Source organism: Euleptes europaea, chromosome 3 (genome assembly GCF_029931775.1).
Source record: "Euleptes europaea isolate rEulEur1 chromosome 3, rEulEur1.hap1, whole genome shotgun sequence".
NCBI lineage: Eukaryota > Metazoa > Chordata > Lepidosauria > Squamata > Sphaerodactylidae > Euleptes > Euleptes europaea.
The window spans coordinates 80535801-80563061 of NC_079314.1; the positions used below are offsets into that span (position 1 = coordinate 80535801).

The window sequence follows — 27261 nt, forward strand, 5'->3', positions numbered from 1 at the left end:
TTAATGTAACCATGGTCTTTGAATTAGCATTTTCCCTTCTTTTGATGGTAAACTATAACAAGAACATCATATCACTTCTTATCTTCCCTCTCCTTCAAACTTCCTTTTTTATCTGCTTCCATTTCTTCTAGGCTCTGAAAATAACACACATGCAAGTTTGAAAGTTTGATGTAAATGTAGGCACACAAAGTGTTAATACTGCAGCCTTAATAGGGTTGCCAGGTGCCCGCTGGTGGCGGGCAAACCCCCGAAAATTGCCCCCTCTGCCCGCCGACCACCTGAGGGATGCTTAAAAGCAAAAGCCTCCCGCCAGAGGAAGAGAGGGACCTGGCAACCCTAAGCCTTAAATTATTCCACATTACCCTTCTTTAGTTAATCAATGACTCTGATGACAACCTCCAGCCTCCCAGAATGCTCCCTCCATGCTGCTGCTTCTGGCTCTTCTGCTGCTGCTTTTGCACCATTTCACTGCAAGAAGGCACTGAGTGCTGGGCCTGCCTAAGGCCTCTTTTGAGCCAACTGGGTGTAGATAGGGTTGCCAGGTTTATCCTTGTCACTGGTGGGAGCTTCATTGTGGTGGAGCTGGGAGGAGGGAATATGTACGTAACGTAACTTCTGGGTTTATCCCTGAAGTGACAGGGTCACTCTAGCACATTATTCCCAAAACTCTATGGAAACCATAGATGGTTTTGGAGGAATGTGCTAGAGTGTCCCTGTCACTTCTGAAGTAAACCTGGAAGTGACGTTAATCACTCCCTCCCCCTTCAGCTGGCCTGCTTCTGCCCACTGGCCAGCTGAGGGGCGGTGGGCAGCCTCCTTAATTGGTGGGCAATTGCCTGCCATTACCGGGCATCTGGCAACCCTAGGTGTAGATCAGCCCGGGAGCAGGGTCACCTGAGGCAGAGTAGAGTACAGGCCTCTTTCCTCTGGTCCAGAATGGTCCAGGCTAACCCACACCCAGCCAGCTCATAAGAAAATAGTAAGGCTATGGGTAGCAGCACTGGAACAGCAAGCTAGGGCTCAATGGTCCCAAACGCGGCCATGACCATCCTCTCACCCCTTCTCCTGTGCTGAGTACAACAGGTAACTCTGATGGTGGCAGGAAACCAGCTAATCAAGGTGTTCCATGCTTTGCTTCCTTAGTTAAATCAATTACCTTGATGACAAGTTAAGACCAGAAATACTAGTAATACTAGTAAGTGTAATTCTATTAAATACTGGAGCAGCACTAGAATAAGTGAATGGTAGGTTATGTGATTCAGCAAGATTTGTGCAGTCACCTATAAACCATTAAGCTCCGGCAACCATAACTAGTTTTGAAAGGAGGGTTTAAAGAAGGGCGAAAACAACCATAGCTACTTCTAATCACAGCTAATTAGGGCAACTAATCATTGCTGCCAGAGCTTCATGGTTTACAAGGTTCCACACTATTATTTATTAGATTTCTACCATGCTCTCTTCCAGGCCTAATCTTGCTGAATCATACTGGAACCATTTGGAATAGCAGAGGATTACTCTAGAATAAATGGGTTGTGGCTTTCTGTAGTGAATGGAATTTCACCAAGGTTACAAGAATACATTAATACTAATTTCTAAGCACATTTGTTTGGAATTGAGTCCCATTGATTTTAGAAATTCTAACTTCCAAATAAGTGTCCGTGGATACAAGTCCTGTACTAGCTTTACTATTACTGAAGATGTGCATCTGAATCTTCTCTTGTGTTAGGCTCAATAGGAAGTATCGATTGCTGAACAGAAATTATTCTCAAGTGTTCATAGGATACTTCATAAACTATTTTCTGCCACTTGTAAGCACTGACAGCAATGGATCAGAGAACTCTTTGAAACACTATTTAGTAGAGAAACCACCCAATGTTTGCTGAAATACACTATTACATAACAGCATGCTGAATAATGGTGTTAACTAATGAACTTTGAATGAGGTTGCAGAGTGGTTTTAATATTGCCAAGGTAGAGTAGATAATTATGGAAAATGTCTATATAATTCTGTACAGTGGTTATAATATACACAGAGAAAACAAGAGAAAGTCCCATTAATCAGAATACATATTCCATTGTGTGTGGCTATTTCAGTTGAAAACACTTACCTATTGCAAGAGAAAACCAGTTGTTTAACCAGAATGTTCCTTTATCAAATGATGTTTTAAATAAATAAATTACACAAATGGAGAAGAGAATGAATTTTTATCTCATGTTTTGCTTCACTGTAATTTTTATACTGAGTTGAGGAACTCTTTCAATAGCTCTCTTTTATGCAAGTTTAAAGGCCACTGACATATCTTCTAGCTGACTGGAATCCTCATATCACTAATCGAGTAGCTATGTATCTCCTCACTGTCATGAGGCTCCAGGAAGTGACTGGTGTAAATACTTTCCCAAACAGGTTTCATGCTCACCCTCCAGTTACAAAAGTCAAGTTTGGCCATGCTTGTATGCTAACAAAAAGGAGGGGGACCTAACTATAAAAACTCTGGGATTAAGTACCCTAAGGCAGTGGTCGACAAACTCATTAGTCAACAGAGCCAAATATCAACAGTACAACGATTGAGATTTCTTTTGAGAGCCAAATTTCTTAAACTTAAACTATATAGGTAGGTACACTGTTTATTAACTTAATAAACTTCAATTAAAGTTTTAAGTCTTAATTAAACTATAGGTACACTGAATAAAACTTGATATCATACTTAATAGTGATCCTATTTATTGATAAAAATGAAATTGTAAGTAAGGTATCCATAAAATTAAATCATGACAATGACTGACAAACACTGTACATTTTCCCCATCTGCATTCTCAAAACTCTGCAGGGGGGCTTATTGTTGAGTTTTGAGAATCTGGATGGGGAAAATGTGCATCTGAGTGGCAAATCCAAGGCAAAACCTCCCATTCATAAATGGCCAATAACCCCCCATGCAGAGTTTTGAGAATCTGGATGGGGAAAATGTGCATGAATCAAACATGGCTTCCCCCCCTCGGGCCCCAACCTCCTCCTCCTCCTCGCCGCTGCCTGGGCTCCTTCCTTCCTTCCCTCCCTGGCCGTCCTGCCGTCCGCCCCTCCTCAGCGCCTCTGCCTCCAGCCAAAACCAGCTCGAAAAATCCCGTCCGCTGATTGGCTGCAGCTGTCCGCCTTGGCGCCGCCGGCCCTCGAGCGCCGCGTTCAAACCCCGTCCGTGCTGGGAGGGGAGGGAAGGGGGGGAGGAGGAGGGGTACAACAGGGAGAGGGAGAGTCCACTCCAAACCTCTGCGCCACAGCCAGTGCGGCGGGAAGGGTGGGACAACCCCGCCGGGGACTGGAGGGGGCCACCAGCTACCACCTACCCTTTCCCAGCAGGATCTCCAGTGGGGGGAAGAGCAGAACCCCCGAAAACAGCCCGGCCAGCGACCACGCAGCCACCCGAGAGCCGGGAGAGAACCAGCTGGTGCGCGGCGTTCTACCGCGGCCTCTTCAAAGCCCCGACAACCAGCTGAGATGCGGGAGGGTGGGCGCGCCCGAGGCGGGGCCGGGGAGATTGGAGCAACCGGGCTGGGAGGGTGGAGGAGGCTGATGCAAGCCTCTCTCGCTCTTATGTGGGCTCGGGGGGGTGGAGCCTAGGAGGGGAAAGGGGGTGGGATGAGGACGGACGGCTATAATAAGCGGCTGTGGGGCGGAGGCCGGAGAGGAGCGAAGCAGTGTCACCCGGACGGGCAGAGCCGCACTCAAGGGGCCAGAGAGCCGCATGCGGCTCACGAGCCACAGTTTGCCAACCACTGCCCTAAGGTCAAGAATCCACCTAAAACATGGGGCTAAATAGATACAAATGGTCTAATGAATATTATATAATGAATTTAATATAGACCAAATGAATAACTAACTTACATACAGCCTTGTTGAAGCCTTTATATATCTGTTATAAATATGAACATAAAAAACAAATCAACTCAAAAAAATCAAACCAGACAATAATACCAGACCAAATGTGTATTGGCTGTGAGGCCTTCTTCAGTGGTCTGAATACATAAAATTCTGAATGCAATTCTACCATGATACAAGAACATAAATACATATGAATATTACAAACTTCATGACTGAGAAAAAAATGATGTTTGTCCATCTTGGCAAATGGCACTCAATAATAAGTTGGGTTATTATGGGCTTTCCTGTCAATTTCTTTTAACAATGACCTACGAGAAGGCAAAGGAGCTTCTTAAGACCAGAGTAGCTGAGGCAGAGAGGCAACATGACCTAAATAAGATTCTGAATCCTCTCTTTAGAAAGGGCCTGCTTATCAGGAACAGGATCATCTTATATCTGTCCAATATTACAAATCCTGAATATCGCAGAGCCTTTATGCTTCTTCAGCATAACGCCCTGTCTTCCAAGTTCATAGATGGGATGTTTGTAAAATTTAAAATGTACTTATACAAACACCATACAGGGTTTATCCCTCAGTTCTGGGCTTCCATGAATCAAAAAACCAATTTCATTTAAATAAATAAATTTTGTTTATGAAACCCTCTTGAATGGGGAGATATGAAATTGCTTTGCCTACTGAGGTATACAGATCAAAGTCTCCCAGTCATAAAGATGTATCAAGTACAAAGTGAGGATTGCAATTTATTTATGATTTTGTGTGTTTGTGCAGTTATCTTAGAGGGGGGCGTGTGAAGACAGAAGAACCATTTTGTTCTTAGCATCAGTTATTCTCCATTTTGTGTGCCTAGAATTTGCTTTGTAGTCACAAAGGAGTAGCAGAGCTTATGGCTAACAAGCAACACCTGCAGCCTGTTACCAAGCAGATAAGGCCTGTTCAAGGACAGGACAGCATACCAGCCTAACTGGGCAATTTGACCCATCTGTGGGAAATTGGGAAGGGGGATTGCACTCCTTACTCCTGAGAACCTCATTCTGGCCTAGACCAGTTTGAACCATTCAGACTTCTCCTTGGTAACAACTCTTATGGGAAGTCATTAAGTTCACTTTGCCATAATTTCAGCCATGCTCATAGTGAGAGAAACCTTCTATTCTACTATTGCTTTTCACATTACTCTGTAGGGTTGCCAGGTCCCTCTTCGCCACTGGCGAGAGGTTTTTGGGGCGGAGATTTAGGAGGGTGGGGTTTAGGGAGGGGAGGGACTTCAATGCCATAGAGTCCAATGGCCAATGCGGCCATTTTCTCCAGGTGAGCTGATCCCTATTGGCTGGAGATCAGTTGTAATAGCAGGAGATCTCCAGCTAATACCTGGAGGTTGGCAACCCTATTACTCTGCCTTATCTACAACAACTATCGTGATGCCTCAATGCAAGCAATAACGACCTGAACCAGCTTAACTTTATAGCAACAACATCTGCTATGTAACAGTGTAGTAAGTATATTTAGCTCAGGTGACAGCGGCCAGTCTTGGCAGAGGCATCGGTTAAAACCAACTGGAACAGTGAACTGAGAGAATTCTTTAATGGCCTGGTCTTGACCCTTATCCAGCAGAGATGAAAAGTGATAACCTCCTATAGAGCCAACATTTGATTGGAAGGAAAAAAGGAATTTGGATCTACTTCCAAGTTCAGGTATCACATGACAGTGAAGACTCAGAAAGAGTCCTTACCTTTATCCAGTCTGTCTAAGTAAGGAAAGATGCTGGAACAAAATCTATTTGCCAGTAGATCTCAGGTCTGAGGGTTTTGCTCCTTATCCAGAGCAGTCTGGGGCACAAAAGCATCGGCTCTAACACTTCCCATGTTCTCCCCTCCTAGCCACCAACAATATACAAAACAAAAATTATCTACACAATAACAAATTACCTCTGTAAAACCTTCACTATGTCCAAGTATTTTTTTTGTCTTTAAAACGGTACAATATTATTAGTAATGTAGCACTATAAATACCTGAATGCATTTTTTCAGCTTTTGTGTATACTTTAGTGTGCGGGCTTCTTTTTCTCCAACCTAGTGAGTTATATGCTGATGTACATCTCTCTGTAAAGAAAAAGTTATTTGCTGATGTACATCTCTCTGTAAAGAAAAATACAGCTTGCTTTACATTTTCATCTGTCGTTCTCCTTCTGCCACTCTAATTTTTTTAAACAAATACACGCTGTCAACTATGATATTACCTGACATCACAGAAATCACAAATCACTTTGAAATATATCTTAACCCCAGAGGAAAATCTATTCATTAGATGTGAGAAATTAGTTGCAATGCTCAAACATACTACCACCTGGGCGGAATTATGCACAAAAAGCAGATGGGGCAGAAGGACAAGGGGAAAACAAATCTGTTGGATTGAAGGTATTATTAGTAAATGGTTATAGATCTGCAGTATTCATTTTATGAAGTGAAAATATGTATTTAAAGGTAGTAGTGGAAAATGCCATCATGTTGCAGCTGACTTATGGCTTTTCAAGGCAAGAGAAGTCCAGGGGTGGTTTTCCATGGCCTGCCTCTGCACAGCAACCCTGGTCTTCCTTGGTGGTCTCCCATCCAAATACTAACCAGGGCTGAACCTGCTTAGCAGCTGTGATCTGACAAGATCAGGCTAGCTTGGGGCATCCTGGTCAGGATATGTACTAAAATAAATAGCATAAAACTGTTGGAGTATGTTAGGAAGCGTTGCAGCTCAACAGACGATTATATATACATTTCTGGCCCTGTCCAGCAGCCAATCAACAGTTATCCATCCAGTGGTCAGATATCATCCTGCTTGAACCAGTTCAGCTTTACTGCTAAGTCATGAACAGTCATGTGACACCAGCTGTCATCTGGCTGTCACTCAGATTACAGCAATCTACATGCTTGCTATGACCAGTCTTAAGTTCCAACAAAAACAAACTGTTGTCACAGAATTAGGACTGAACATTTTTTATAACCCTGCAAAACATACTTTTAACCATGTATATGTTTTTTCTTTAAAATCATAGCAAACATGGTTAACATGGCACGTAATATGAGAAAGTACTATTTTTATTCAGAGGATGATTGTACCTAGAACTTTATTGCTGTTTCAGTGGAGATAATTTTTTGGTATATGTTTTGCTGTTCCTATGAAGAGATATAGCTTCAAAGGTACACATGGTCTGTCACCATGGTACTGAGATTAACACAATATAATGGCACAGATGCAGCAAACGTGAATACACAGTGTAGGTGCTTCTTCTCAAAATCATCACAGTACATTAAAATAATAGAATTAGTCGCATCCAGAGCCTTTATGGCTGCATAGGACTTCCCAAGCCAAAACAAATATCCTGTGCTTAATTTGCAGGCCCTCAATATCCCTTCCAATTCTTCATGTCTTTGAAGCTCCTTATGGTAGATAAAAGCAGGGCATAAAAACCAACTCTTCTTATTATTATTCCACCTTAAGAGGTTCTTCTGTTGGAAGAAGAGCCACATTAATTGGAGGAAGGGTTTAGACTTTGCTCAGTGGTGTGGTAGGATAGGATAGAATTCACCCTAATGTTCTAGTACATTTTTCACATTTTCATTTCATGTAATAGTAGATAACGTCATTGGATTAACTCTACCAACTCCTTTGCACTAAATGAATCACCGTATTCTAATGTAAAGAGCATGGTTCTGCTGAAGGAAGGCTTCCCCCATCAGCAGGACGTTTCACTTACTGGGAGTCACAGGATCAAACCCATTAATAATAACTTTCCACATATCATATCAGGAAGAAATCCAAAGAAACTAGATGCCTACCAGCAGGTAAATTCATCTTGGACTCCTTGGTGGCACCAACTTTCTCATAGGTAAGATTTTGTGACCTTCCAGCCACTGAAGAACTCAAGGAAATGCTTCTCACATTGGCTCTCTGAGAAGGAACATAAGAAGTATTCTCAGCATTCTTGCTTTGATCATTTTGTTGGCAATTCCCTTTACCTTTAGGTTTTGAAGTATGTGTTGCTGCAAGAAATAATACAAGAATCAACATTATCCCCAGACTTAGGTACTTAGTGCTCAACACATATGGGAATGAACAAGATACAAGACCCAAAGATTCAGCTTTTCATCTTAATAGATAGCCTCTAATGATAAACCACAGCCAGGTGAATTATTACTCATGTCATTCTTGAACCTACAGAAATTGTTTCTCAAAATACCTTTTCCTGGTAATGGGGGAGACTGGTTTTTAGGTTCCTCAGACATCCATTTCTTTTTCCTCACTCCTTTAAAATGATGCTTCTTTATCCCCTCAGCATGGCTTGCAGCTAAAGAAAACAAATGAACGAGACCTGCTATTTAATTCTGAGAGAATAGTTAAGGCCTCTTGTCTTGTTTTTAATTCCTGCCATGTATTTTTTTTTCCTAATCTACATCCTCCCTTTCCCAAGGGTACGTAGGTCACTGTGGGGGAAAACAAGGGTTCCCTGACCCACCTAGTGAAACTTACAGTAACTTCAGTATAATGAGTTGGATCCAACCAGGTTTTCTGCTGGAGAAGGAGGGAGGGAATGGTCCCCTTTGACCACCAAAAAGGCTATGCTTGAGGTCATGAGACCTGCATGGACAAAAAGCATATGCAACCGGGGCTGTATTAAGGAGGGGTATTCGGTGAAATTGAGTGACTAAGCTATCTGGATCCAACTTACTGATCTAAACTGGGAAACAGAGAATGGATTAACCACTTCCTCCCTCAGAACCACTGCTGTGAACAAATTCAGAGCCTCCCTTGGCTGCTTCTAAGTAAAAAATAAACATGTTGGGAGAGCTAATAGTAGCTCTGCTATGTAATATATACTTTGTCCCTAATTTTCAAGGCTTGTCATATCTATTTGCTCACCTAGTCCTCATACAAGCATCCTCCTAGGACAGTGGTCGGCAAACCGCGGCTCGCGAGCCGCATGCGGCTCTTTGGCCCCTTGGGTGCAGCTCTGCCCCTGGGCGTCGTGCCTGCTGCTTAGTCTCCCCCGGGGCCCGGGCGGCCGCGGTTCCTGCCTGCGCTTCTCCTGTTGCTGTGACGGCCGGCGGGCGGCCACCCCTCCCTCCTCCTCCTCCGAGACGCCTCAGTGCAGGCACCGCCTCTCCCGCCCGGGGCTCCGCTACCCCGCATGTGTGCAGTCACAGCCCGCCCGCCCCCGGGCCATCAAGCTCAACCCCGGTCCCAGCGCCAACCCACAGGGGAGGGGGAAGAGCCCTCGGACCCCCACTCGCCTGGAGAGAAGCCTGGAGAGGCGGTAAGCGGCAGCCGGCTAGAGCTGCCTCCCAGCGCCCGGGGGGGGTGGGCTCGAGGTCCCCACAACCGCCGACCGGCCCGCTCGTCAGCTGGCAAGCGGGAGAACCGGTCCGGGCAGACCACGCCCAGCCGATGGGGCGCTGCAGTGGCCACGACGGCCCCGGGCCCCCGGGGTGGCCCGCCAGCCGGGTCCCCGGGGAGAAGCTGAACAGCCCGCCCATCAGCTGGCAGGTGGAGGGGGGTGCGCGATGCTGGAGGGAGGCACCGGGGAGGCAGAGGGGACGGCGCGGCTCCAGTCCCAGCTCCCACCGGGAAACGGTTGGCGGGACGGTGGGGGGAACAGGCAGAGAGAGATGACTGAAGGAAAGACCCACCCCACGCAAGACGGGCTGAGGGCGAGCGGAAGAGCCAGGGGAGGGCAACGAAGAGGCCCCCGCCCTCTGAGACAACTCTCCTGGCAAGGAGAGGAAGAGGCGCGGGGGAAGGGATCTTTATAGCCTCGGGTTGAGAGAAAAGGGGGCGGAGCCTAGGTGGCTCTCAAGGGAAATCTCAATCGTTGTGCTGTTGATGTTTGGCTCTGTTGACTGGTGAGTTTGCCGACCATTGTCCTAGAATGGAGGAGCATGCAAACCAACTCAGAGACATCACACAACTGTAGAGTCCCAGTGCTTTATCAAAAGATGTTGCAACTGAAGCCATTTGAAACAGCAGCTCACCCAAACAGGGAGGGGGCATTCCAATTATATATATAATATATTAAAGAGAGGCAGGAAGTCCTGAAGTTTAACCTAGCACATAGGACCAGGTGTTCCTGTCAATGCCCGATTCCCCTTGGCACCCCCCCACTTGCAGCGTGGCACAAGATATTTTTGAATGACTGAACTTGAGGGAATACCATGCTGTCCAACACAGCCATTTACATTGATACAGAAGTCCTTTGGGGATTAGTTGTTGTGACAAATGCCACTGTGTCAAACATCCAATTGATGACGTCATGCATTTAAATGTGCTATGAAAGGGACCTGCTATGTTACACAGAATTCAGGTGATAAGTTGCTCAGTGAAACAATCCTTTACTCGGCTCTTGGGAAATTGAAACAGTTCATTATATCACAGGACAGTAAAAATGGTCAGTGTAATTAACTGGCTGATCCTGCTGTATCAAAATGGGTAACAAGCTTACGTGGGCACCAAAGAAGTAGAATATGCTGTAGCTAAGTGTTAACTTTGACAAGAGAATGAAATAAACCAATAATCCAGTTGAAGACTCTGGCACACGGTACAGACAAATCACACAGCTATCTTGCCCAAATGGTCATATTGCAAAAGGAAGCAAACACAATGTGTCGGATCCCACCTAAAATTTCCACGCATGGAAGGATTTCTGTGCATGGAAGCACAACTTCCCTGCTGTTCCTGAGGGGAGAGCTGGAGGGCTGCTGTGGGACGGAACAATCAGAAAAAACCACCTCTCCCTCTTGCAAGCACAGGTCTATTTTTATGGGATCCAACACATATTTTCCATATTTTTTTAAAAAATGAGAAATGAGCACCTTTAACACTTGAACACTTCAGCATGGTAAATCCTTTTTCTCCACTGTACACTTTGCTTTGCATCCCTCCAACAAATATATTTCTTTGTGGCAAATAACAATCACCTCCTGCAGAGAGACATAAAACACCAGTGATGACGAAAAGTGGGCTGCTCCAAATGTCTATATTAAGATGCATGCTTTTTAGCACATTTGTTCATGATCATAAAGAGGAATTGACCGCAGAAGAGCCAAAGTTATTTGAACTAGCAAATTCCAATGGTCCCATCCTATGACTCTCTGCACATGGTGACTTTGCTTAATGTTGGAAGGCTTCTCTTGCAGACACAGTGGCAGACTGCCCTTCTACAAGGGCTCTTCTAGAGCTCTGTGGTCATTTTAGCCTAACTGATTTTAGCCTAACTAATGGGTGAGGGGTCTGGAGACCAAGTCCTATGAGGAAAGGTTGAAGGAGCTGGGTATGTTTAGCCTGAAGAGGAGAAGAGTGAGAGGGGATATGATAACCATCTTCAAGTACTTGAAGGGCTGTCATATAGAGGAGGGTGGCGAGTTGTTTTCTGTTGCTCAAGAAGGTCGGACCAGAACCAACGGGTTGAAATTAAATCAAAAGAGTTTCCGTCTAGACATTAGGATGAATTTTCTAACAGAGCGGTTCCTCAGTGGAACAGGCTTCCTCGGGAGGTGGTAAGCTCTCCTTCCCTGGAGGTTTTTAAGAGGTTAGATGGCCATCTGACAGCAATGCTGATTCTGTGACCTTAGGCAGATGAGAGGGAGGGCATCTTGGCCATCTTCTGGTCACTAGGGGTGTGGAGGGGGGAGGTAGTTGTGAATTTCCCGCATTGTGCAGGGGGTTGGACTTGATGGCCCTGGTGGTCCCTTCCAACTCTATGATTCTATGATTTTATGATTCTATGATTGAATCAAAACCTGCCAAGAAAAGGAAGAAGTTATTTTTTCCTTTAGAAAAAAGGGGGTTCCATATTGATCTGATTCTTTTGTCCACAGCAGAATGCTATGGACAAATGCCTTACCTCCATTGACTGAGCTGCCATGGAGTTGATGTGGCCAAGTATATTGTGGGCAACCTCATATCCACAGGAGGAGGGAGCCATAAGTGCTCTATTATGGAAGACTGAAGTGCCTATGTGTTCTGAACACAAACATTTCATCATGGCAGAATTTTATAGACTTACAGCCCAATCCTGAAGGGAGGGGGGCAGATCCGTGGTGACGCAGCCACACCACTTCCTCTGAGGGTTCCCGGTTGCCACAGAGGCAGAAAAGGCCTTTTAAAGAAATAAAAATAGAGGAAATGGGGAAAATCCCCCATTGCTTCCAATGGGGCTGCGCCACCAGTCGAGGGGTCATTCCTGGGGCGAAAGGGCCGTGGAAGCTGCCTAAAGGCAGCTCCACCCCTGGGAATGCCCCCCACGAGTGGCTGCACTGGGGCAGGGGCTGGTGGCACCCAGACACCAGCGTATTTGCCCCTGCACCAGCGTAGGTGCCACCTTATTCCATGATAAGGTGGCACCTATGCTGGTGCGGGGCCATGCTTAGTTTTTGTAGCTAAAGAAATGTTCTCAAGTAGATCACTCAAAGATATTATTATTTCCCAATAATTGGCACCACCTACAGCTTTCAGGGTCCCCCCACACACAAAAAATGTTTTCCAGTGTTATAAGGACAGGTTTTTTTCTTACATTCCACCCTACTTCCTCCCAATTACCTATCTGTGCATAACTACCCTGGACTTCCTTGGTGGTCTCTATCCAAGATCTGAACTTCCAAGATCTGAGAAGACTGGGCTAGGCTGGGCCATCCCGGTCAGGACACATGCATAGTACATACTATCTTTTTCTGTTTGTATTATCCTATTATGTAATTTCTGCATCGCTTAATATGACATGTTTATGTTCATAATTTGTCTCAGCTTTGTTCCAGATTTTTACTAGGTTTCAATTTCCACAATGTTAATTATATTGTTTATTGGGTGTTCCATTCTGTTGACTGCATTGACTTACACTGTTTAATTTGCCTTAAGTCTCAGTGAGAAAGACAAGCTATAAAGAAACAAACAAGCATGGTTCAGAATAGTTTGCATTTTTAATAGCATAGTGCAGGGGTCTGCAAACTGCAGCTCCCGAGCCGCATGCGGCTCTTTGGCCTGTTGAGTGCGGCTCTCTGAACTTGGTTCGAAGCCCCTGCTCTCGCGCCCGCTTGCGCCGGCAGCCGGACTGCGGAGCCGGCGCGCCTGAGAGCGAGCGAGCACGAGAGAGCAGGCGAGAGGGCGTGCTGTCTCTCTCCACCCACCCACCCTGCCGTGGAGAATGGCCGTGTCCCCCTTTACCTTGCCCTCAATGGTTGGGAGGCTAAAGCCTTCCCTCCCCTCTAGCCGCGCGATTGCTGGGCGGGCGGCTCGGCGGTTCCTGCCCCCCCGCCTATCAGCTGTTGGGCGGGGTGGGCTTCCTTTGGTAGACCTGGCCTCCGGCTGAGTCCCATTGGGAGGCCATGTCTACCCAACTGGCTTTCTTGGCGGTAGACCTGGACTCCGAGGAGGGGAAAAAAGTCCCCCTTCAGAGGCCAGGTTTACCAGTTGGCTTCTATGGGCCTCCGGAGGCCAGGTCTACTGCCAAGAAAGCCAATGGGTAGACCTGGCCTCCCAATGGGACTCAGCCGGAGGCCAGGTCTACCAATAGGCTTTAATGGCGGTAGACCAGGCCTCCAGACGAGGACTCCGGATTGGGAAGGGGAAATGGCAGGGACTTACAATTTAATTTTTATCAATAAATAAGATCCCTATTAAGTATGATATCAAGTTTTATTCAGTGTACCTATAGTTTAATTAAGACTTAAAACTTTAATTAAAGTTTTTTAAGGTAATAAACAGTGTACCTACCTATATAGTTTAAGAAAATTGGCTCTCAAAAGAAATCTCAATCGTTGTACTGTTGATATTTGGCTCTTTTGACTAATGAGTCTGCCGACCCCTGGCATAGTGCATGCTGTACTTACACAAATATTCACTTTATTGTGTGTTAAAAGAATTTTGATGGTGCAAATATATTTACCTCCATTTTCAAAGGCAGTAAGATTGGATCTAGAGTTAGTGTCTAGTGATGCCATTATCTCCGTTTGTCTTTCTATAATATTAAAATTTGATGGAACCGTAACACCATCACCTGGGAGGATAAGAGACAAAACGTATTAAAATTGTGGGAGTCATTCTGGAGTACTGATATGTAGCACATACAATGGACAGCTGATGAAGTATATTGAAACGCTGGAAGTATCTAGAATTTGCGTCCTGCTCCGTTGGATTCCACCCCGGTATACTACAGTGGACTCGCCTACTCTATCTATTGTGAACTGTATAAGGACTCTTAGCATTTTCACGCTGTTTCTTGGACACTTCAATACGTATGTATATATAGGGGCAGATGATTATTTGTATGTTTGTTCTCTCACCTTTACTCTACTGTCACTGGTATTGTTTATATGCTGCTTTGGCTTGTGAATACATTTTTGTTTAGTGTTGAGCCTTCATGCTGCCTTATATTGTTCTAACCTCCAGGTAATAGCAGATCGCCTGCTATTACAACTGATCTCCAGCCGATAGAGATCAGTTCACCTGGAGAAAATGGCCGCACTGGCAATTGGACTCTATGGCATTGAAGTCCCTCCCCTCCCTAAACCCCTCCCTCCTCAGGCTCCACCCCCAAAAATCTTCCACCAATGGCAAAGAGGGACCTGGCAACCCTATCCACTGCTGACCAGGCCTGTCAAGTAGCTCCAACTGGAATGAAATGCCATCTTGTTTAATTGTAATATGAAGCATGAGTTTTAAAGTATATTTTAATGTATGTTTTAATTAACGTTTTATGATTATGTTGTAACCCGCTCTGAGCCCGGCTTGCCGGGAATGAGGGTGGGATAAAAATGCAATCAATCAATCAATCAAACAGGTAAAGCAAATGCAGCACCAGCCAGTCATGTATGGAGAATCAAAATGCTACTGAGGTTTCTCAGGGCTATTGTCCTTTTGCATTTTCTTCCTTTCATTTTGCTACTAGCTTCCTCACCCTTTTATTACATTCTCTTCTATGGCCAGTCATGGCATTTATGAATCAACTGTTAATTATCATTTCTTGTTTGGGGAGGAGAAAAGAATTAGGTACTGCTTTTCACTTAGCAGGATAAGCCTTTTTTTTTATTTTCGTGATTGTTACAGCACCTCTATTAGAAAATTACAAACATGAAACAAAATCATGTAGCGGCTTTGTCTGCAAAGTGAAAAGCAGTTCTGAATTTACTCCCACCCAAATAAGAAATGATACTTAACAAATTACTCATTAATGCTGCAGCCAACTGTAGAGACAATACAAAACAATGAATTGGAAAGTGCAGTAACAATCCGTATACCCTTTGCAAGTTAAAGTGAAATCAATGAGGCATAAAAATAGCTTTAACCAAATCAGATTAACAAACCATTATGCTTCCACTTCTCTGGAATCTTTCTAAGGACTCAAACAGGACAAAGGTCACACATCTCCCTCTATCTAGAAAATGTAAACTGCGGATTCATGTAGTCTCATTTTGTCTGTGTCATGCAGTGAAGAAAGAAGAGTTCTAAGCCTTCAATTTCTGTTCTATTAGCATTTTAAAGGAGAAAAAGCAGTGTCCTTTACAACACATTTTCCCCTTTAAAACAGCTAGTAACAAAGGAAGGAAACTTGTTTTGCTTATTGAAACTGAGTGCAGGTTGATGGGTCAAATCCCCCCCTTCTCTACATGGCCCAAAGGTACATGAGTTTGCAATTTGCATTTTATAGCCAAACAAAGGGGATGTGTGAACTTTTGCTCATCTCTTTTTGCCCTAAGTGGAAGATGAGTACTGAGATGCAGTGGTTGTGAAAGTCATGAATGCAAGCACAAATGCTTTACTACAGTGTCTGTGCCTGGGGAGCCAGTAGGGATCAAAAGGCTCTTAATCATGTCAATAGGAATTGTGACATAAATGAGCTGGAGCCCACCATTGGATGCATGAAGTACATTCATTTGGGGTGAGAGTGTGCACACACATGGGTACTAAGAAGGAAGTTATTACAAAGAGAAGCCAAACGGTCCAGCACACCAAAACACAGGTGTGTTACGGAAGATTGCAAACACAAAGAAAACAAAATCCAGTCAAAAGAGTAAGTGAACCAATTATAGGGTGTGTGGACGTCTTATAAATGGGGATGAAATGGCAAAGCAAGGGGAATGATACACCCCTGGAGATCAACCCCTACATGGAAAGGCTGAGGGACTTGAGAATGTTCAGTCTGGAGGGGCATGTTTGCTCTCTTTAAGTATTTGGGGGCTGTCACTTAGAGGAGGGCAGGGAGCTGTTCCTGTTGGCAGCAGAAGATAGGACTCGCAATAGGACTCTGGAGAACTGGGTTTGATTCCCCACTCCTCCACATGAGCAGCGGAGGCTAATCTGGTGAACTGGATTTGTTTCCCCACTCCTACACACGAAGCCAGCTGGGTGACCTTGGGCAAGTTACAGCTGTTAGAGCTCTCTCCGCCCCACCTACCTCACAGGGTGTCTGTTGTGGGGAGGGGAAGGGAAGGTGATTGTAAGCCAGTTTGAGTCTCCCTTAAGTGGTAGAGAAAATTGGCATATAAAAACCAACTCTTCTTCTTCTTCTAATAGGTTTAAATTACAGGCAGAAAGGTACCAGCTGGATATTAATGGGGGAAAATTACAGTAAGAGTTGTTCAGCAGTGGAATTGGCTGCCTAAGGAGGTGGTGAGCTCCCCCTCACTCGCAGTCTTCAAGCAGCAGTTGGATGTACACTTGTCAGGGATGCTTTAGAAGGGTCCTGCATTGAGCAGGGGGTTGAACTAGATGGCCTGTATGGCCCCTCCCATCTCTATGATTCTACATGAAGTTGTAAGACGGGCCAGTTACTTTCGGTAGTAAGCTCACATGTTCCAGTTCTTATTGAGCTCAACAGTGCCAGTTCCAACTCAGCAGCTTCACACTTGAGTCTCCCTTTGAAATATTTTTGTTTGAGCAAGGCACCGTTCAAGGAAAACACTCCATGCATCTGATGAAGAGGGTGCTGGCTCAAGAAACTTTATGCCACGACAAAGGTGACACAAAATGCTTTATTGGTTTTGCTCCAACAAACTTATATGACTGTTTCTCAGGAATTTATATTACACACTCCCCCCCCATTTCACACCAGAAGTCCCGCATGAGACCATGAGCCACTGTGGACCAAACCTGATGTGATTTGGGGTTCCATGAATGGAGCTCCTAGTTTTTCCCCCACCTTAATGGAACAAGCGCATGAGGCTCTGATTCAGGTCAGGAGTATGGCATAAGGAAAGGGCATTTCTCCCCATGCCATTTTCCCTATCTGAAATAGCCCCACAGAGCTATTCATTGACTTGTTCAGGAAACATGCAGGTATGGATTGCCCCAATAAGGTTAATAGAGCAGTTTGGCTATTTGGGTTGAGAAAATAGAACAGAGAAGTGTTACACCCCCTCTTCCTTCTTGTATGCTACTGATCCGATCCAGCTCAGGCCCCCGTGCCCCTGTTATTTAAAGGAAAAATTCAAAGACCTCCATTCAAGGAACACACCAACTCACATCTGGTTTGGCCCACAGAAATTTCACATATCCATACTTTTCAAATAATTTTTTTTAAAAAAGAAACTGGAGACTCTGAAATTAAAAGCTCAAGTCCTTGCCTTCTTGTAAATCTCTGCCAGTTTCCATGGGTTTCAAGAGCTCATTCTCCAGCACAAAAGGTACATTTTTTGTTAGGTGGTTTTCCGGAGTAGTCTGAATTCTGTAGTATTCTCCTGACCCACCACCAGGAAGAAAAAAATATTTTACCATAATGGTATCAGTGTTTTTTGTTTTTTTTAAAGAATCAATAGTGATAGTCTCACCAGATTTATAACACATCTCCTTTATTGCCTTTTCTTCCTCTATATCTTCCGGAGTCTTAGACAATAAGTAAGATGCATCTGCAGGAAACATTTTTAAAAGTTTCTTCTTAGTAAAGACTGTTCTAGATTTCTTTCTGCACCACACAAATTAAAATTCCCTGCAACTGTACTTACAATGCAAATTATAATAGAATTGTATGACCTACAAAGGTTTATCATTGTGAAGAAAGAGGCAGAGAATCCCAGCTTTCTGTTTTGAAAATTCTGTATAAAATAGAAAGTGCAGGTACGCTGGAGGGAACTGAGTGCAACTTTTTTGTACTCACTTTAGAGCCAGCAGATTTAAAACTGGTAGGGAAGAGTCACTGCAATGTTGAAAGGCTTCTGTGTGGCTTGAGAGTATGGTTGTCTTGCACATTCTGCTTCCTTTACTTCTTCCAGGTGTTTCCCCCACTGAGGCATGTAAGAATACATTGTTTCCCCATGGAGGGTAGACCCTTTCAGTCAAGGCTTTGTGCTTCAGAAGGTTCCCAACCCAACAACCTCTGATGCCAACCCCGAATGAACTGGACTGCTAGAATTGTTATGCATGCAAATATTAATGTCGGGCAAGCTATTTACATTTCTCTTCCTGTTCTTCCTCTTCTTCATCCTCAAGATTGATGATAATAATCAGTGGTGGATGGATAGGTCTTAATGTGCTTTCTTGACCTTTTGTGGAATCTTGGTTTGGGGCAGGATGCAAAACCCCTTCCTGAACTTCCCTTTGTAATGCTGGATCTGTAGGAAGGAACTTTAAATTCAGTATAAAATTGTTGCACGACAACACCCAAACCATGTACTCCTACTGACTGAGAATAACTCTGAAGTCCACAACTCACAAAAGGCAAGGGAATATTTTTAGACAGCACATGCTATAGATTTATATTACTAACAGTTATATTTTTAACATTATTTTTTATCATATGGACAGTCTTCATATAATTACAGCATTATGAAAAATAAAAAATGTAAACCTACATACATATTAAATACTATACTCCTTGTATGTTGTAATATTGATTTCCACACATAAAAGCAATTTGTATTTTCCCATTTTTAGAAAAAAATTGATCATGTTAAATAGATCTTTGAAGGGTTCCATCCACTCCTTTGTACTTGGCTCAGATATTTTCTTCCAATAATATGCAGAAACTATGCAGGCCACTGTAATTGCATTTGAAACTAAACCTTGTTACCTGTTTGGAACTTTGAAAACATAATTAAACTCATTGTTGGGGTACAGATAGTTTTAGACCTCTACTGACGGAGATTATTTCTTCTACAACCATTTGCCAATATTAACTAGCACAAGGATATCTCTACCACCTATGTGGGGAGGGGGGGGAAGTGGCAATTTTGGCCTCACAGAACCAACATTTCCCATTCATTGTTCTCTAATTTTTTGCCAAGTAGAAGTGCCATTGACTGATCATTTTCATAACGTTTTCACAAATGGTAAGACATATGGAAAAGGTGGAGCCTTTATTAGACATAAAGTTAACTTTATATTCTAAATTCTTTCTCCATATTTCCACATGTTTTTCACAGGTTTACTATGCAGTTCTATTAATAAATGATAAATATTACACAGTAGCTTCTTGTCTCTACAAACATCAGGTTTTTCCCCCAAAACTGATTATGGTATGGTAGATTTCAACAGAACTTACACCCACATAAAACTGGTCAAAATCCAAATGCAGGGTGCCCACAGTTTAGGGTTGCCAATCTCCAGGTGGTGACTGGAGATATCCTGGGTTTACAATTAATCTAGGCAACGTAGATCAGTTCACCGGGAGAAAATGGCCACTTTGGAGGGTGGACTCTATGGCATTATACCCCATTGAGCCCCTCCCCTTCCCAAACCCTGCCCTCCTTAGGCTCTACAAGGTTAACCAGGGTTCCCATTTAACCAAAATAGGAAGCCATAGTTTGAAGTGGGATTCAGGGTCCCTTGCCATATGGGACATTAAGGAGCTTTGACTACATGTTATAATTAGCTGGAATGACAAACCACGGTTAACATTGGCATTGCTAAAGTGCTTAATATTGGCTAAGGGGTTAAAATTGGATCCAAGAAGGGGCTGCCAGGTCTCTCACTATTGTGGAAGACCTCCTGGCAGAACACTGTGTTGTCCCCCAGTGCCTGAAGCACTGGCAGAAGGAAATGGGGTGAGCCTCAGCATCACACCAGGACACTGAAGTAACTTTTGTCAAAATTGAAGTGATGCCACTGATGCTCTAGGATTTGGAAAGAAAACTCTGTGGTGCCAGTCCTCACTCCCTCCCTTAATTGCTCACCCACTGGGAAAGGAACATCTGTTCTTAATATTGGCTCCCAACATGTAATAGTGGGTGACAGGAAGCTAGGTTTATATTTGCACTAGCAATGTGCTAATTCAAAACGATTAACCATTTCTAATTTCTGACCAAACACATTAACCTTCAAAATACTGAACTAATTCTGAATGATAGTACATAAAAAACCACCTTACAAAGAAGATGTTATAATTGACAGCTATTTAATTTCTCAGATGACATTTTCCCCATGGTTTAAAATGATTTTTAAAAGACCACATTAGAACCTCCTATCTGGCAGATATCACAATCTACAGCCTTAGAGCAGCCTTTACATCGCTGCGCTTCCAAACTATGCCCAAGGAACTTCTTGCAGGTCGTTTCTCAAAAAACAAAACAAACAAACAAACAAAAAAACCCTGGCTCAATGTATCTGCCTATGTGGTGGGGCTGTAGAAGATCTTCCCCATTACATCTTGGCCTACCCTTTATACACTGAACCCCGAAATAAGTTCTGGGCAAACATTCTATCTGCATTACAATCATTATCTGATGCTGACAAAGCAATTCATGTGTTATCAGATATGGATACCTATATTTCCCCAAAAATGGCACTTTACGGCCTGGCGGCCAAGAAAATCAGACAGAGGCAAATATAAATCGTGGAACGCTGGATAGAATTGAACGGATGCATTTTAATGTATTTTTTTTGTAATGATATTGTTTTGTACATTTTAAAATTGCAGTTATATTGTTTTAGATTGTAATAGCATATGGTCTTATACAATAAACTACTACTAGTAGTAAAAAACTACTTCTGGAACATGTTTAGCATTTCTGTTTCAGTGCCCCAAATATCTTTACTCACCACTACTAGGTGGCAAAAAAAGCCCATTTATATTACGAGGTTTCCTGTGATGGAAGACACAACTGATCCTCACGCAGCCTAAAGGCTGTGTTTCCCAGAAACATGAGATGCTGTTGTATTTCTGCTGCAGAAAAACAAATTATTTGTATTTAATTGCTATAAAATAAAATTATGGACAGCACTGAAATCCAGATATCCAGAAAATATAACACACAAGTAAAAGACGGCTCTGACTTACATTTTGCAACAACACATACCAGACATCTGTACTTATGTAAACAGAGATCCATAAAAATGGGATTTAAATAGTTATGATAATCAATTAAATATAATTGTTAGAATAATCCAACCCTTTTGGCTGACTTAAAAGGAGTCTTTGATTAATCAGGTAACATATTTAAAATTTTTTTAATACAAATACTTATAAAAACTTCCTAAGGCGAGCGCCATTTTAGAAGGAGCATTCTCCCTTCTTTCTTCTTCTTCGTCTTTTGTCATCAAGCCACAGCTGGCTTAGGGCAATCCTGTAGGGTTTTCAAGGCAAGAGACTTCGGAGGTGGTTTGCCATTGCCTGCCTCTGTGTCATAACCCTGTTATTCCTTGGAGGTTTCCCATCCAAATACTAACAGCGTATGACTGGCCCAAAGTCACCCAGCAAGCTTCCATGGCACAAGTGGGGATTTGAACCTGGGTTTCCCTGGTCCTAGTCCGACACCTTAACCACTACACCATGCTGGCCCTCTCCTTTTCTTACATAGAAAGAATGCCTCTTCCAAAATAACATCTTCCATGTGTATACATCTAAAAACATAAAAGGTATTTTTTTTGCTGCAGAACTATAGCTTTTACTCCCATGCAAATGTAATTATTTAATTTCTCAGTCCTATGCACCTTTGTCCAGGGGACTATACCCACCATGGGACCCTAGGCCAAGCTTCCACCGCAGATTCCACCTCACACAGTTCAAACCCAACAATATGTGAAAACAATTCAAATTACTTCCTTCGCTCAATGGTCCCCAGGATGACCAAGATCCTCAGAAGTTTGTCCTCTTAGACCCCACCACCACCAACCTCCAGGGGGGCAGCCCGATGTTCATCTTGGAATAAGCCCCACTGGACACAAAAATGACTTACTTCCAAGTAAACCATAGGATTATGCTGCAGACCACATACAATTACTTGTCTAAAATATTTCTAACTAGGTGAGAGCCCTTTTAAAAATATGTTATGTGAAATAGTTTGGGCTGGTTTTTGCAATGGGTTAAGCATCACAGACTGAAGTTTGCCCGCTTGGCTACAAAGATGGTATCAAAACAGAAGCAGGGTTCTAGCCACTACACATTTCACACTGTTAGTGACCATGTTGTCTTTTTAGGTGATCTTTAGAAAGACAATATTTTTTCCTAGTTTCTTTTAAATCACCTTTAAAAAAAAAAAAGACTGGAGTTCTCAAACCAATAAGCATTTTCCCACAAAATTTAATAAGTCTCAGGATTTCTCTGCTCATTTTTCTTCTTTGCATTGGGTCTATAAAGGTTTCCTCATTCCAGTATAAAAATGAAGCATTTCATTACCACACCATTAAACTGAGGGTTATCAGAACAGAAAGTTGAATTAAAGTACAGACAGAGTGGCCCTTAATATTCAGTGCAGTCATGCAGTTTTTGATGCCAGGTAGACGGTGTGAACCTGTGCTATCTTTAGTAGATAAAAAGTGCACCAAAGCTGGTACCTGGGTGTCTTGAGCACATCATGCTTTTAAAAGATGAAACTAGAATGTCACATTTGCAAAACCAGATCTGGGAGACAGCTATAAATGCTTATAAGAGCTCTCTACTTCAAGAGAGACACTTCAAAGAGCTTGCCATTTTCTACCTGTATTTCCATATGTCTAAATTTGCAAAGCTGATGGGAACATCTTCCCTCTCTCCATAATGAACACACAGTATCACTGCCAATGGCTTTTTCACAGTGATCGAATCGGCACTTTGATCCCTGAACAAGTGAGAGAAAGGTCTGAAAATTCGGCCACCCTATGCAGTATATACATTCACTTAGTTTACTGCTCATAGTATGTTAAATTAATTTTACAAAAGGCTCCATGTGTAATATTATAATGGTGGCGTACTTCAAATGATCCATGAATTATCTTTATCTCACTACAATTTGTAAAGTTCCTGTGGAAAATCCTCTTAAAAACGGAACCTACAAGTACACGATTGAGGACAAACTACTTTAAATGAACAAACTGATTAATAGCAACAGGTTCAGTCTCCAAATAGTGTTTCAATAAAACTCTCATTCAATTGAGCAGAATGAAACGTGTGTCTTAGACCTAATGGATGTGCCTAGAGCAGGGGTGTCAAACATAAGGCCTGGGGGTCAAATCTGGCCCACGAGCCAGCTGAGGCACACACACACACACCCTGCACCCTCCCAAGGTGTCAATTATCAAAGACTGTTAAATAAAAAAACTCTAAGAGTGTTATTTTTTAAGTATGTTTGTATTTTAAGTAAAACAATAAAGTAAAAAATAATATCATTAATTGGCGTTGCCTGTGTCTTCTATAAAGTTTGTATATCCAGTACCTAGCATTAAATTTTATGGTGTGCATGGCCTGGCCCAACCAAGTGACATTTATGTCATATCTGGCCCTTGTAACAAATGAGTTCGACACCCCTGGCCTAGAAGATACAAACCACATTCATTAACATCAACCGGACATATCCTCCTAAAAAAAATAGCCTAAAATGTGAATTTTGTTAACCTATTGCCTATCTTCACATAGCATAGGGTTGCCAACCTCCAGGTGGTGGTTGGAGATCTCCCACAATTACAACTGATCTCCAGCCGACAGAGATCAGTTCACCTGGAGAAAATGCCTGTTTTGGCAATTGGACCCTATGGCATTGAAGTCCCTTCCCTCCCAAATCCCGCCCTCCTCAGGATCCACCCCAAAAACCTTCCGCCAGTGGAGTAGAGGGACCTGGCAATCATAACATAGCAGCTGGCCCAAGCTTCTCAGTCATTATTGCACAAAAGTAAGCATCTTACAGCCCTGACCTGAATGGACCAGGCTGGTCTGATCTCATCAGATCTTGGACGGTAAGCAGGGTCGGCCCTGATTAGTACTTGGATGGGAGACCACTCAGGAAGTCCAGGTTTGCTATGCAGAAGCAGACAATGGCAAACGACTTGTGTCCGTCTCTTGCCTTGAAAACCTAAAGGGGTTACTATAAGTCTGCTGCAACTTGATGGCACTTACACGCGCACACACACACACACACAGGCATCTCATGAAGCAAAAGTCCATCTTATTTTCAAAGAGATGGGGAAGCACAGCAAAAGCTGGTGTCCAGCTGACTAACACCAGTGAGATGCTCCACAAGGGCTCCACAACATAAGGCAATTCTCAAGGACAATTTTTATTTTTATTCTACCTCTGCAACTGATCACTGTTTGGGGTAACAAGGAGCATGTAACAATATATGCAATCCATTATCAAATGGGCCATATTTATCTTTATACAGGCAGAATAAAAACAAAAATATCAGTAATCCTCAATGTATGCCATTGTTATCTTTTGCCCTTCTACTCCACAACCCTAAGAACTATCAACAAGGCAGGGAAGAACATTCCCATTCATTCTAAATAGAGCTGTTTTATGTTCTAAATTCTATTTCCTTTCTAAGGGTCATGTCATTTTTATTCCAAAAGCTATTTATACTAATGGTAAAACAGACAGTACCTTCTCCAGGGTTGTTGAAGTGCTCACTAATCGAAAGTGGCTGCTACAGTGTGCAAATTCAAACTTCCAGAATTTCTTTCATTGTTACCTTAGTTCTTATGACATCATCACAAAGGACATCATACAACCACTCAAACTGGGAGTGTTTGGTTATTTTCATCGCTCCTGTATGTTTTTAAACAGGAAGAGTACATATAACTCCACATAGTCTGCTAATCCCGTTGTTCAGTTGAATACACGTTAGTTTAAGAAGAGAAAATCTTTCTATAATTAATTTAAGCATAGAAGTGGGACTGAGGGCTAGTGAGAACATCAAGACCCACCCATTCCAACAGCAGTGCTGGCTGCCTGGCATTTGATTTTGAAATACATCTGCACCTGCACAGGATTGCTGCCATTGCTGCTGACTAAACTGCAGCGAACAGGGCTGGGAGAGAATCTAGAACAGGGAAAACTGATAGTGTTGCTGACAAGTATGCCAAAAAGATGTTGATTTTCTGATGGATACTGAGGGCACAAGAAGATGGTTATGGAAAGTTCTGCCTATCTTTTTCTTTCATTCTTTTAGCTAGTCAGTTGTAGCCCAGTCTTCTGCTTGCTTGTTTGCTGATCAACAAAAGATCTCAAAAGCTCTTGCTGAAGGATGGTTTTTAATTAGATTCCATCAAAACAGGATCCATCTGATACAGATTTTGAGGAGGAGGAGGTTGCAGGAGGGTTAGAAGGTTGATTGTCTACAAGGAATGGGACAGAGGTATCTGGGGCAAGGGGAGCAGAATTTGAGATTATGCATTAAGGCAAAGTACTTTGATACTCAGCAGGGAAGAGGATACCTAAAACTGATGGTAAGGGAGAAGGTTTGACAGGAAGAAGCCAGGTTAGGTCAGGGAAGAGAGAGTGAGGGTTGGACAACTACTTCCTGTCCCCCATTCTGGGACTGTGCCCAGTCAATAGCAATAGGGATAAACAGCCACTGGCTCTTTTGATTTTTTTGATCAATGCCAAGATGGTATATGAAAAATCATCTGACTGTAAGTATTTAATCCTGAAGGAAGATACCAATGTGGATTATGTTACTGAGACCTTGCGGATGAATTAGAAGGCCTTACCTTGTCTCACATATGGAAACTGGGCTGTCTGAATCAGATTAGTGAAAAATGACTGAGTGAGTGGAATCACCATGTTTTGTACAAGTTCTGTTTCTCCTGTTTCCTTAGCAGACTGGTTATATTGAGTGCATGTACTTGATATTGGGTTTTATGGACAGATTTGGATTCGTAAGTGTCTCATGCACTAGGAGGCTCTCAGAGTGATGTTTTTTGTGATCAAGAACACAAGATTGTTGTTCTTTGGGATAGCTTTACAGGGAGAAAATCTGGACTTCCTGACCATCAGCCATGAGCAAAGAACTTGGTTATACTTATTTGAACAGACACCTGAATCCTGCCATAATCTCAATCTGCTATCTATTTGGTTAGGGTTAGGACTGGTCTAGTGAAGAAGGCATTTAAAATTGCTGCATTTTCATGCATTGGCCATTACCTGGTTCAGTTTAGGATTCCTGAAATCTCAAAAGGTGGTTCAGCCCAAGTACTTGATCAACCCTATAGGATGCCCTGAGAGATTCTTTGGTTGGTATTACTCTGGGTTTATCCCTAGGATTGGGATCAGTGATTGATACAGTCATTACTAAATATTCTCTCTCGCTCGTTAGAGCTCATATTACTCCTAAGTGTCCCCCTCACTAGTGACTCCTTGGTATAATGATGATGGAGGGGCTGTGGCTGGTCCCAGGTTCAATCCCCAACATCTCTAGTTAATGGGACTAGGCAAGTAGGTGATGAGAAAGACCCCTACCTGAGACCCTGGAGAGCCACTGCCGGTCTGCGTAGACAATACTGACTTTGATGGACCAAGGGTCTGATTCAGTATAAGGCAGCTTCATGTGTTTCGCTGGCAGAATGAGTAGGATGGAAACCACAGCAGAGGAAAGAAATCCTAGGGCAACATCTGATAGAACTAAGGTCACAGTTTGCATTAATGTTGATAGTGTCAGGAAACAGTAAAAACTTCACCATCACTATTTCATCTTCTCAGTATTGCCCAGTGGAATTGTTTCAAGTGCTAAGTGACTCAATTAGTCTTGGGATCCTATATGATAATATTGGCTTTTGTTAAACTACTGTGACATGTTCGCTAAACACTGTGACGATAAAATCCCTTGCATCTGATTGACCATGGTACTCTTGTGGTCAACAGTATTCATGCTTGAGGTACCACTGCATTTGTTTGCATGAATTTCAGGTGTGGACACTTGGGAAAGTTTTTGTTTGCTCACATCAGCCATAGATGATTGAGGTCAAAGGTATACCACTCAGAAAACTCTTCCCACTGAATCACCAATGTGACTCACCAGTGTTTGGGAGAGCAGTGCCTCCTACACCACATTCCACAACATTGGATTGAAAGAGTTGCTAAAGGATTGCTGGCTGAGTCTCTTCCTTTGAATGGATGCTGCAAATATCCCATACGTCCAACCCAAAGATGCTTTTTTCTGTGCCCATATCATGCTTTCTATGCTTGTAAATTAAAAAAAAAAATTACAAAGTTACTGTGAAAAACTATGTAAAA

At 43.0% G+C, this 27261-nt stretch overlaps 1 protein-coding gene across 1 annotated transcript; it reads right to left on the minus strand.

Moving 5' to 3' along the window:
• Nucleotides 1–22: 22 nt before the first annotated feature.
• On the minus strand, nt 23–25812 carry C3H12orf50 (chromosome 3 C12orf50 homolog). The gene is made up of 12 exons (XM_056846520.1): nt 25740–25812; nt 22757–22914; nt 20880–21003; nt 18296–18454; nt 17675–17752; nt 17471–17584; nt 13795–13905; nt 10727–10834; nt 8101–8208; nt 7700–7903; nt 5882–5971; nt 23–134 (listed from the first exon to the last, which is right to left on the minus strand). The coding sequence occupies exons 1-12, from the start codon at nt 25810–25812 to the stop codon at nt 109–111; spliced, it is 1353 nt and encodes a 450-aa protein (XP_056702498.1). The 3' UTR covers nt 23–108.
• Nucleotides 25813–27261: the final 1449 nt, after the last annotated feature.

Bases quoted from the DNA above. Each gene is read 5' to 3' on its own strand.
- C3H12orf50 (XM_056846520.1), bottom strand. From the start codon at position 25,812: ATGGTGATTCCACTCACTCAGTCATTTTTCACTAATCTGATTCAGACA. The intron at 22,915-25,739 runs GTAAGGCCTTCT...TATACTGCATAG, and splicing joins GTTTCCATATGTGAGACAAG to GGTGGCCGAATTTTCAGACC. The intron at 13,906-17,470 runs GCAAGGACTTGA...TTATCCTCCCAG, and splicing joins TGGCAGAGATTTACAAGAAG to GTGATGGTGTTACGGTTCCA.